Source organism: Gymnoscopelus braueri, assembly GCF_963280865.1.
Source record: "Gymnoscopelus braueri genome assembly, chromosome: 1".
NCBI classification, from domain to species: Eukaryota; Metazoa; Chordata; class Actinopteri; order Myctophiformes; family Myctophidae; genus Gymnoscopelus; species Gymnoscopelus braueri.
Genome location: NC_137603.1, coordinates 26,802,043 through 26,813,175, shown reverse-complemented (window position 1 = coordinate 26,813,175; position 11,133 = coordinate 26,802,043). Strand labels below are relative to the sequence as shown.

At 40.9% G+C, this 11,133-nt stretch overlaps 1 protein-coding gene across 1 annotated transcript; it reads right to left on the bottom strand.

Moving 5' to 3' along the window:
* Window positions 1-212: 212 nt before the first annotated feature.
* Window positions 213-9,834, bottom strand: ric3a (RIC3 acetylcholine receptor chaperone a; the record flags this gene model as incomplete). Its single annotated transcript, XM_080432578.1, has 6 exons — window positions 213-1,060; window positions 1,795-1,964; window positions 4,602-4,695; window positions 6,667-6,745; window positions 8,760-8,974; window positions 9,714-9,834. The coding sequence occupies 6 exons, from the start codon at window positions 9,832-9,834 to the stop codon at window positions 213-215; spliced, it is 1,527 nt and encodes a 508-aa protein (XP_080288704.1).
* Between the last annotated feature and the right edge of the window lie 1,299 nt (window positions 9,835-11,133).

Sequence of the window (11,133 nt, the reverse complement as noted above, 5' to 3'; positions counted from 1 at the left end):
TATATATATATAGAAAAGCATGCCTAAAAGAACGAAAGTAGTCATCAGGTCTTTATTATGTGAAAAGTGCAAAAGGAGAGTTGTATCTACATTATACAAAGATGGCGCTAAAAAATAGAACATACATAACTCCTCAGCAGTGTTTCCATATTGTACACATGTGATAAGAGGGACACACATGGGGACTGTAATTAGGTTAGTGTGTCATGACCTCAGGAGTCTCTTATGTCTCTCCTGTTACGCATCCTCAGCCCACTCCTCCCTGGCCCTTTAGTGGGGTCTGACAGGGCAGCGCTGTCACCTTCCACCGGCAGCGACACAAACAAATACTCCTCGTCTCCTTCCTCCGCTTCAGCTTCTGGGTTGAAACCCATGTCCCAATCGAAAGTCAAGCTCTCGGCCTCCGTCACTGGATCCTCTTCATCAACCCTCTCCTCTCGGTCCACATCAACCATCATCTGACTACCCTGTTCCTCCTCTACCTCCTCTTCCTCCTCTACCTCCTCCTCCTCCTCTTCCTCTTCTTCCTCCTCCTCCTCCTCCTCCTTTCCTTCCTCATACGCGTCCTCTTTAGGGTAGTGGTACACATCGTTGTGTTCACTGAAGCTGATCTGTTTCTTCCCCACATTGTAACACTCTCTCTGCAGCTCTTTGCTCACATCCAAACCCAGCCTCTCTTCATGCCTCTCTGTAGCATGTCTGTCTGGACGAGGACTGGGCAGCAGCCTCTTCTCTTCCTCAGACTGGTCTTCATCTTCTTCCAGCTCCTCCTCTTCTTCTTCTTCTTCCTCTTCTTCTTCTTTTTCTTCTTCTGTTTCTTCCATTTCTTCCGTTTCTTCCCTCTCCTCTTCTTCTCTTTCTTCTTCCTCTTCTCTTTCTTCTTCTTCTTGTACTACTTCCAATTTGCGTTCCACTTCCTCCTCCTCCTCTTGCTCCATCCTCTCTGCCAAGGCCTCAGCGGTAGGCAGCCGAGGACTCGGCACCGCCAAGATAACCACGTCGTTGTAATCACGACGTTCGTAGGGTTCCTCATAAACAGGGTAGGTCTCCTCAGCGTAGCCTGGGTGGACACACAAGAGGAGTCAGAATTTATAATGACAACAACTTTACTATAATGAAATGCATAGAGCAACTGGGCGTGGCTTGAAACCCAAATATAGATACATCACAAAATCTTCTCTTCTGGGGGTCCCTGGCACAAAACATTCTCAGATTGGGGTCTGTGGCCAAATACATATTATTTTGGGGGTCCTTGGCACAAAAGAGTTTCAGAACTAGGCTACTGATTTAGAAGGCATTTATAATCGGAGGTCTTAAAGGAGTAGTTCACCCCCAAAATACATTTTTTTCTATGGATTACTCACCCCATGGAGCCTTGAATTCATGGATATTTTTTTGTTTTTGTCGCATTCCTTCCTTTATTATTTGATTATAATAAATGTAGCCCCATTGATTCCGGTAGGAGACACAAATGCATTTGTGTCTCCTACCGGAATCAATGGGGACAAATTTATTATAATCAAATTATTGGCTTAGGAATGCCACAAAAACAAAAATAAATCCATGAATTCAAGGCTTCATGGGGTGTGCAATTGATAGAAAATAAGTAATTTTTTGGGTGAACTCCTCCTTTAAGGGTGTTTTTTTCCCCCCTTGATTGTCTGCTCCACTGGTGGATTTAAAATCAAGCAGGACTTCTTGGATGTTTGCTTTGGTATGCTCTGTAGATTCAGTAAATAATTGTGCTTAAATGGTGATACTGAGGACAGAGAATTCAGTATTATAGTATTTTACCTTCCCAATCCTCTGTGTAAGGCACCTCCTCAGCCTCCATCTCCGGGGAGGCTCCCTCCATGCGGCCTTCTTGCATGAAGTGGGTGATCCGACTCAGCTGCTTGAGTAGTTTCTCCTCCTTCTTTGTTGATTTGTTTGATTCTCCCTTTTTACTCTTCTTCCCTTTGAATCTGGAAAGCACCAAAGATATGGGAACGGAGTCAAGCACTGAGATTCAAGAACTACGACAGATTATCACTGTTTGTCAGAGTTCACTAACATCGATTACATTCTCTTCTGCAGGGGTGCTGTAAATAGTACTATAATACCCTACTCAAGTAGAAGTACTGTACTCTTACTTGACTTAATTATTACTTAAGTATAAGTAGAGTTAATTGTATTGAAAACGACTAACACATCGTGAGTATATTTCAACATAAATACACACAACCAATCCCTCTCCAAATCAGTGATGCTCTCTGAAGGGGTGAACATCTTTTCTTTCTCTTAGACTGTGGAAAAGTGGTTCAAAACAAGCTTACATGGAACATTACTTCTTATGGTTCCGACTGATTGCACAGCAGGCAATAACTAGGCTACAAGAATTTTCCCTTGTCATATGAATCATCCATGTTGCATGACCTGCGGATTTTCCAGCGCACAGAATGATCATAACAAAATAAAAAATAAAAATAACCGTGCGTGCATATGATATTTCATATTTAGAATATGATTTGCCACCATATATTATATTTTGTTCACATGAAACATTGACCTGATAACTATTGACCAAATTATTGGAAACGAAGACTCACATTGTTTGATTGAAGATATTGGAACATGAAGAAAATTGTAATTCAACTTATAAAAAGTATACAAAGATTAAGACAACATGAAATGGTACGTGAGCATGAATGAAAAAATCTGCATTTTTTGTACGAAGATTAAAATGTGGTTTTTAATTTTCATACCAAGCCTATCCATATTAACTCTTTGACTGCCAGAGTATTTTCATAAAGTACTCCCCCATTGCCAGCAATTTTCGTGTTTTTTTATTTTTATATTTTGAAAATCTTCATGAAAATAATTTATCAGACTGTTTTTTAAAGACGCAGCACAAATCCGCCATTAGAGAGCAGCACATGACAGTTTGATCAGCTCCTTGGGTCACTGTTACCCTTCTTGAGCGATTAGACAGGGAAAAACATGAAAACGGATGTGACGTCGTCACACATCGTCTGATCGCTCAAAATTACGATGTGATACACGACGGCGATGACTGATCGTCACCCAGACCATAGATTATAGAAGAGAACCTGTCCCTTTGTCTGTCATACCGTGTGAAAACCCGTTTGTTTACCTATTCTTGACGAAAATGACCGGGGAAAAAAATCAAAAACCGGAAACTGAACCCAGGTCATGAAACCGGATGCAGATGTCGGTGAAGTAAGTGGAACTCGAGAATAACATTGAATTTTAAGCAGCATAGCGCGATCAGAGATTAAACAATGAACGCGATTCCAACGCGATTCCAACGCGTCAAACGCGGCAATGGCGTGGGTGGATTAAGTAGTAATTGACGCGTTTTCGAGTCAATGGCGTTTATAGAGTTAATTCCATGATAATGTAATTCATCTCAATTTTCTCTGTTGGGGGCTGTCTCTAGGGTCATGTAGAATGTAATAAGAAATATGAGCAATTGGGGCGTGTTGGGTGGCACAGGGGTAAGGTTTCTGCACACGCCAGTGGAGACGGGGGTTTGAATCTTCATACAGTAGGTCAGGCGCCTATTCAGCACGGAGCGTGTTCTTCCGCAACACGTTAAAGGGATAGTTCACCCGGCAAAAGTAGTTAATACAGCGTCACAATCATTTGAACCACTTTAACCATATTTTATACTTTGGCTATTATTTTAGAAGCAGGCCGATGCACACCTCAAAGGTTGGTGACAGGTGCGTAGGACAGGTGCAAATGTTCAGAAGGGGATCTCTGATAGCAAATCAAATGGTACTTTGGCTATTCAAAAATAGAAGATATACAAGCTCATAGCTATGAGCGTGTAGAGCTGCTATTTTTGAAAAATCCTGAAGATTTTAACCCATTAAGACCTGGAACTGTGTCATTTTTAGATTTGAGCTAAAAAGCATTATTTTACACTTTGGGCTATTCAAAAATAGCAGATCTACAAGCTCATAGCGCGGCACCGAGTGCCGCGCTACGAGCTTGTAGATCTGCTATTTTTAAAAAATTGTGAAAATGTGTGCAAATCTTTGAATATATATATTTTTAAAGCGAACATTTGTAACTCAAATCGTTGCTTCTGGGGGTCCCTGGAACAAAATATTTTGATGGGGGTCCGCGGGCCAAATACATATAATTTTGGGGGTCCTTGACATGAAAAAGATTGAGCACCACTGATATAGAAACATACGTTTTTCAGAATACTGTTGAGATTTAGGAGACATGTAGAATCGGCTTCAGGTCTCATTTAAATCAACATTTTTAACTGGTGGGCCCCGGACCAGACGTTGAGAAACAGTGATCTACACCCTATGACCAAACACAAACAGTAAGGGTCAGCAGTGACAGGGACTATACACACGGGCAGTGGTGGAAAGTAACGAAGTACATTTTACTCAAGTTCTGTGCTTAAGTGTAATTCTGAGATTTGAATACAGGCCTTAGTAACAGAATACTTTTATATTTGTGGTATTGCTGCTTTTACTTCTTCTGAGTACTTCTTCTACCACTGCACATGGAGGGATTGGCGTAACTAAATTGGGCGACAAAATGAAAAGGGAAAAAAAAGAAGGAAACATGAGCGGTACCTGCTAGAACCAAGGCCCTTTCCACTGATGATCCTGTCCATCATACTCTCTGTTTCCTGCAGCTTTTGCTGAAGCTTGGCCAGTTCATAATCGGCTGAGAGAGAAAACAAGAAAACACACAAAGTTACATTGCAGTATCTCCAGTATTATTTGCAGTGGTGGACAGTAACTAGTCAAAAGTACTGCACTTACTTTTAAAAATATATATTATTGTTATTATTTTTTTTGCAAGCTCATGACTTTCACGCTACATTTCAAATAGAAGTATTGTACTTTTGAATCCACTTCTAAGAAAGGACTCTTGTGACCCAAACTTACAGAAATATTTTTTTATTTACAAGCTCACAATGCGTCGCATCTCGGCGCGTTATGAGCTTGTAGATCTGCTATTTCAACTCAACTCATTTCTACTCCTAAATTTCAATACAGCAATGCATTGATACACAAAAAATAACAACTTCATGATTTGTACTTTTGAATTATTTTACTTGAGTATATAGGCCTACAGTACATTGTAGTCCACCACTGGTTATTTGGAGTTTTGGAACTGTCGTTATGAGGTGCTGAATGGATTCCACAAACTGCTTAAATAGCATTACAATTATTATGATGCAAATAGGTCAAATATTATGGAACATTCCTCCGTGTTCAGCATGAATGATTTACCATGAAGGATGTGGGGAGGGTGACTGATCCATACAGAGTAAGTCATAAAGACTTTTCTTCTAATCTCTGACACATTACAAGTTACAACCCTTACTGACATCTGCATTTCATGTACAGTTGAACACACATTGTTATTGCTGATGAAAAGGCTATTTTATTTTATATAAAAAATTACATTCTTTGTAATTGCTAATCTGCATTTGTAAAAAACTAAAGACTCTTTGATGCATGTTCCCAATAGACCAATTATTTGTTTACTAACATCGAGACTGGACGCACAGTTGATTGTTTCACGCAATCAATTCCCAACCTGTTGTTTCGGGGTGCGCTGATTTCAGCACACCCCAACCCCCTCTTGTGTGTTGGCTAGTGAGGCGCGTCCTAGCGAGACCTGATAGAATGGGTTTCATTGCGTGCATACTGGTTGCACGCATACTGGTTCTTATCAGTGTGACGTCAGAGGCGTCAATTGGGTATGGCAGGCTATGGCAGCTGCCATACCCTGGCTCTTTTTTAATAAAAAATAAATCCATGAATGTCTCTGTCTATCTGCGTTGATTATTCTGTTATTACATTTCAGTAAAATAACTACCAATGCAAAATGATTGCTTTCACAGGGTATTTCATTCTTCACAACTGCTTGTATCTCCCCTATTCTCCCCTATCTTGTCAAATGGTATATTCCCAGGCCCAGCCTGGGAATCCCAGGTTCAACACAGGTGCAATGCATTATTGTTAATTAGCAAGCAGCAGAGGCGCGTTTTTTCAATAGCAGACAGGCTGTTTTATTTACTTGTGAACAGTGAGTTAAAATGAAAAGGAAGCAGACCTCTCTGCATGCATTTTTTGGTAAAAAGACTGACACAGCAACCCCCGCAGCAGACAAGCCGTGCGGCCGAAAAAGGGCCCCCCCAAAAAGGGGCCCCCAACATTTTTTTCCGCGCTTCGCTTCGCCGCGCCGCGCGCCCCAGATGGTTAACCCTGCCATACCCTAGCTTTTACTGAACTGACGCCACTGTGTGACGTTGTCTGTTAAGGGGTCTATAAGTCCACAAGGGCTCATGTCTGTCCTTCTGTAAAATCGACTTGTGCATGAGGGCTCTCTCACACAGATGATCGCTTTGGTTGGAAAGATAGTAAAATGAAATCCAGGTCGAATTTGGCAGGAATTCCCTTTTGCGCTGGAATTTAAAAAAAATGCTGAAGAGGTTTCATATCTGTCTTTACGTGTTGAGCTATTACATTGCCCAAATTGGTTTGCCATCATTTGGAAACGGTCACCTAGTATTCACATGTAATGTCTAAACATTTCAAGTGCCATTACATGATGGAAAAGGCTACATAATGTAGTGAAAGCACATTTGTGATGAAAGCACATTTGATTATCAAACATACTTACTGGTCTTACTCCCCACATTCTCATTTGGTCGTCTTGTATAGTGGTATTCTGATTTTGGAGTCTTTCCTTTACATGTCAGCTGTGAGGAAAGAAAACGTTATGATGATCAATTCAACCATTAGCAGTAGTAAGAAAATATCTACTGTAAAGCATCCCAGCAAATTGCTTTAAACATTAGGAAAATGCGGGCGACAGTGTTTGCATTTCTAAATGAATCAGACCATACTTTTTAATAATTGCTACATTACTGGTTACATACAGTAATGTGTATAGCTAGTAAGGAAGTGTCCCTCCTGGTCTACTGTGGAGATGGACAAGGAATTTTATAAAAGAAGGTACGGTCATCTACGTTATTTTCTCTATCGTTATTTCTCTATTCCAGCTGGCAGATTCGTTGCACTGGGAGGCAAACTGCAACCGGGAGGTCGATGGAATGCATTGCAGTCAATGAGGGCCAGGTGGACCATCTTATGAATAAACGCTATTTCTGAACGACTGAGACCTTTGTAAAATACTCGGTCCAGGAAAGTAACAGAAGATTTATATTTATTTTTAAATATTTATATTTATTTATATTTATATTCCTGAACCGACTAACTGACAAAGGACGCAATCGTTCAGAACTAGTGTTTGTTCACAAGCTGGCCCAGCCAGTTCTCATTGACTCATTGACTGTGAAATGTATTTCATAAAACAGTTTGCCTCCCATGTTCAGTGAGAGGGAAGAGACTTGCCTGTGTCTTTTTTAAATGCCAGTCGCTGCTGTGTGAAGTCATGCATCTCAAAAAAGACAGAGGTAGTCTTCATAAGATGGAAAGTTCTGAATTCAGATGCTTGTGGGCACCTTAACATGATACTGCCGGTGTTACAATCCTTTGCCTTTCCCCATGTTGTGTTTTTTGAAAGAATGTTTAATTTGTAATGACTCTTGTTAATTTGCGCCTGACTAGTTCGTGGACTGATCGTACCTTCTTCTATAAATTATCTTGGAGGTAGACAGACCATAGCACCTCCCACTTCCTGGTTTCCAAATTGTTTGGTCACATGGGGTTTTCCCCTCTTTGGTCCCTGGTAGGTGTATAGTTTATGTAGTGAAGGTACATGTTTTGTTGCCCTTCTGTGTTTGACCTTTTGTCTGCCACAGTTTAGGCCCTGCTCCATAGTGACTCCTGCTTTCCTGTGTTGAGCCTTCCATATGGGTAGTGTTCAATAAGTAGACAGAGGTAAATGTCATGATTGTTTTACATAGATCCGTTTGACAGTGTGTTTGACAGTGTTTTAATGTGTGTAATCTGTTTCTTTTGTAGTCACTGACTGCCACTGCTGTTTTGTCGTGTTAGGGTCGTGTTGGTAGTTTTATTTCAGTGCTTGTTATAACTTAGTGTTAGGTGGCCTAGTGTAAATTATCCTTGTTATGAATTGTCTGTCCTCCCTCTGTTTTCTAAGTGCTACAGGATTGGTGGAGTGCGTGGCTGTCTGGACGCAGTTGACGTTCAAGGGTTAGGGGAATAGGCTCACAGCCCCCCCACATATTTGACATAAACGTAAGGTGCTGTAAAGTAAATGTTATTCAGGGGTGCCGTGGATGAAAACGTTATTTACAGGGGTGCCCTGAGCCACAAATGTTTGAGAACCACTGCCACAAGTAACTGAGATGCTATAAATGCTTTGCAGCTAGTACTCCCTTTCCCTTTCTTATCGTAGTTTTATGATTGAGTATACAGTTTATACTCTTATGGGTTTTAGACATTACTTCTATTGATTCGTTGATGTTCAATAAAATATTGTGATCTTGGGGGAAATTCTTGTTGCAGTTACAGTACATTTTTTGTCACATGTATTTGTATTAAGGATCTGTTGAGCTTTTTGCTGTTTTGAGCATTTATAAGGTCTGCAAGTTAAAACTTCTAAACCAAACCCGGGCCACTTCTTCAGGCTAATTTTACTTTGTGTGGCTGTGTCACAAGCCGAAAATAACTCATTTCTGGAACAAAGTATGAATTAGGCTTCATATACTGTAGCGCCTCCATATTCTCTTGAAAGTTTCATAGTCCACTATGCTTGCCTATTATGCCTAACCATCGGTTACTTGCCTTATAAAAGATGTATACGATATAAAGGAGGATTCCAAAGCCATATATAGGGAGGACTTGACCGATCAGGCTGGTCGTTCTTCCCTGGCCTTTGGTCTTGGTGATGGCCTCAACACTATGTGCCCAGGTGTGAGATGGGTCGTGGTCCCCCCATTGTTCCTGGTCCGCGGGCAGTGACAGACGATGCATCATAGGAGGATGGAACCCTGGCCCAACTATGAAGAAAAGAGGAGAGCGATCAACTGGCTGCGTAGTGCTTAAAAATAATGTACTGTATACATTGTAAGTGAAAGATGACAAGTTGAAGATATAGTTTTTAAAATGTATACTTTGTCGTATGATGAATGGACATTTTTTGACAAATTTTCCCTATGACATGCCCAAAAAGGTACGGCAGGTTCAAGGCATAGTAACTTTGCCTTGTTTACATAACAAATCTTAGCACATCATCAACAAAATACAGTGAGAGGGGCAATCTGTTTCTGCAGGAAAACCACACACACTAGTCTAGTGGCTGATGACTGCTGGTATGAGGGAAATGATGGGCTTTTTTTTTTTTTAAATATATTTTATTTTATGTAAACACAGGGCAAAGTTATACTGTCTTTCAGGCAAAGTCAAGGAAGAAATGCACTCCATATACATCATGGATTATAGGCTATAGAGTTCATTATGCAACTCAGATTGCGATCTCCATAAATCACCATATCAGCTTTAACACTTCAGACAGACAGGATGTCTGTATGTCATGCAGGTTTCAGAACAACACGAAGACAATGAGTTTATTACAGGCAAAGTTATGCTAGTAACTCTAGCTGTCAGCCTGTCACACACTGTATTCTTTGATTCTGTGAATAACAGCAGGCTGTAGTAGCAGCCAGTGACCAAAACAACATCAGATATGGAGGCGGATGATGATTGACAGATGATGATCTGTTAAGCCTCCAGTCTTACCCTCGGGTTGTTGCCCCACATCCTTTTTCCCTCTGGATAAAAGCATTTTAGGAAGGAACAGAGAAACACAGAGAACGGAGCATGATATCAGAGTAACCTTCTGGCAAGTTGTCAAAGACATTTTGTCTTAAAAAAAAATGAAACAAAACAAAAGTGCAAACACGTATTTATTTCCCATAAACTGTGGTGCCAGCATCCATCAGAAGATCTGATCCGTCTCCCTGGTGACGCTAAAGCAGCGTTGCCAGATTCTGCGAAAGAAACAAGCAACGGGGGGGTAGGGAAAACAAGCCCAAAAGATGCAACCCGAGCCGCCATGAGCACTGACGCGTTGTGAGCTTGTAGATCTGGTATTTTCAAAGAAAAATCTTGGGGGAAAATGAGGAAATTGTGGAATATTTTCAAATCCACACAAATCATGGGGGAGGTCTCAGGCACAAAACATTTTCAGAAGGGGGGGGGGGGGGGGTCCGGTCCGGTCTATTAATTTGGGGGTCCATGACATGAAAAACCACTAGTTTAAACAACATTTAGATAACAAGCCCAAACTAGCCACTACACTTTAGAAACGAGCCCCCCAAAAAACGCAATCCGCAATTACAAGCCCAAAGTCGCTTATAATAAGCGGACATGGCAACCATGACGCTAAGCAGCTTGGCGTGGACGAGAAGTGACCCGTTCATCCCCTCTAGTGCTTCACGTCCGTGGCCAGAAGATGGCGCTGTAGGCTCGGGTAACATGGAGTAGCGGCTGACTGGCCGCAGGTTCATCATGCTGAATAATGTACACATTGAAGACTTTTACTTGGTGCAAACAAACAAAGTAAACATTTTAATTAGGCCTGGGCTGTTTGTTTTCAGTTTCCGTAACATATATGGTAGTAGGCCCTACTTCTACTAAAGGCAGAATAAATGGACAAAGTAACCAGTGGTGGAAAGTAATTGAGTACATTTCCTTTTTTTTTTTTTTTTTTTTTTTTTTTTGAGGTATTTGTACTTTACTTGAGTATTTCCAATTTCCAAAACTTCGAATTCCAGACTTCTAACAGAGTATTTCTATATTGCAGTTGCAGTATTGATACTTTTACTTAAGTAAAACATATGAGTACTTTTTCCACCACTGAAAGTAACCCGTATGCATTTGAACTGTACGCGCTGTTCAACGTACACAGTATGGCTCCCTCGCCCCAACAGGCCGAATGTGACTCCAAACAAAAACATGAGACAACATTTGACAAAATGGGACTACAGGCCTATTAAGCCAACTTTGCTGTCGTTAGTTAGGCAATAATTAATGCTAAAACACCAGGAAAGACGCCCTACACAGACACCAATCTCCCAAACTAGGTGAGTAGACTATAAACTCTATCATTTATTTTGAGACCAGCTTTATTTCTAATCTATGTGAAAGTGTAGAAATA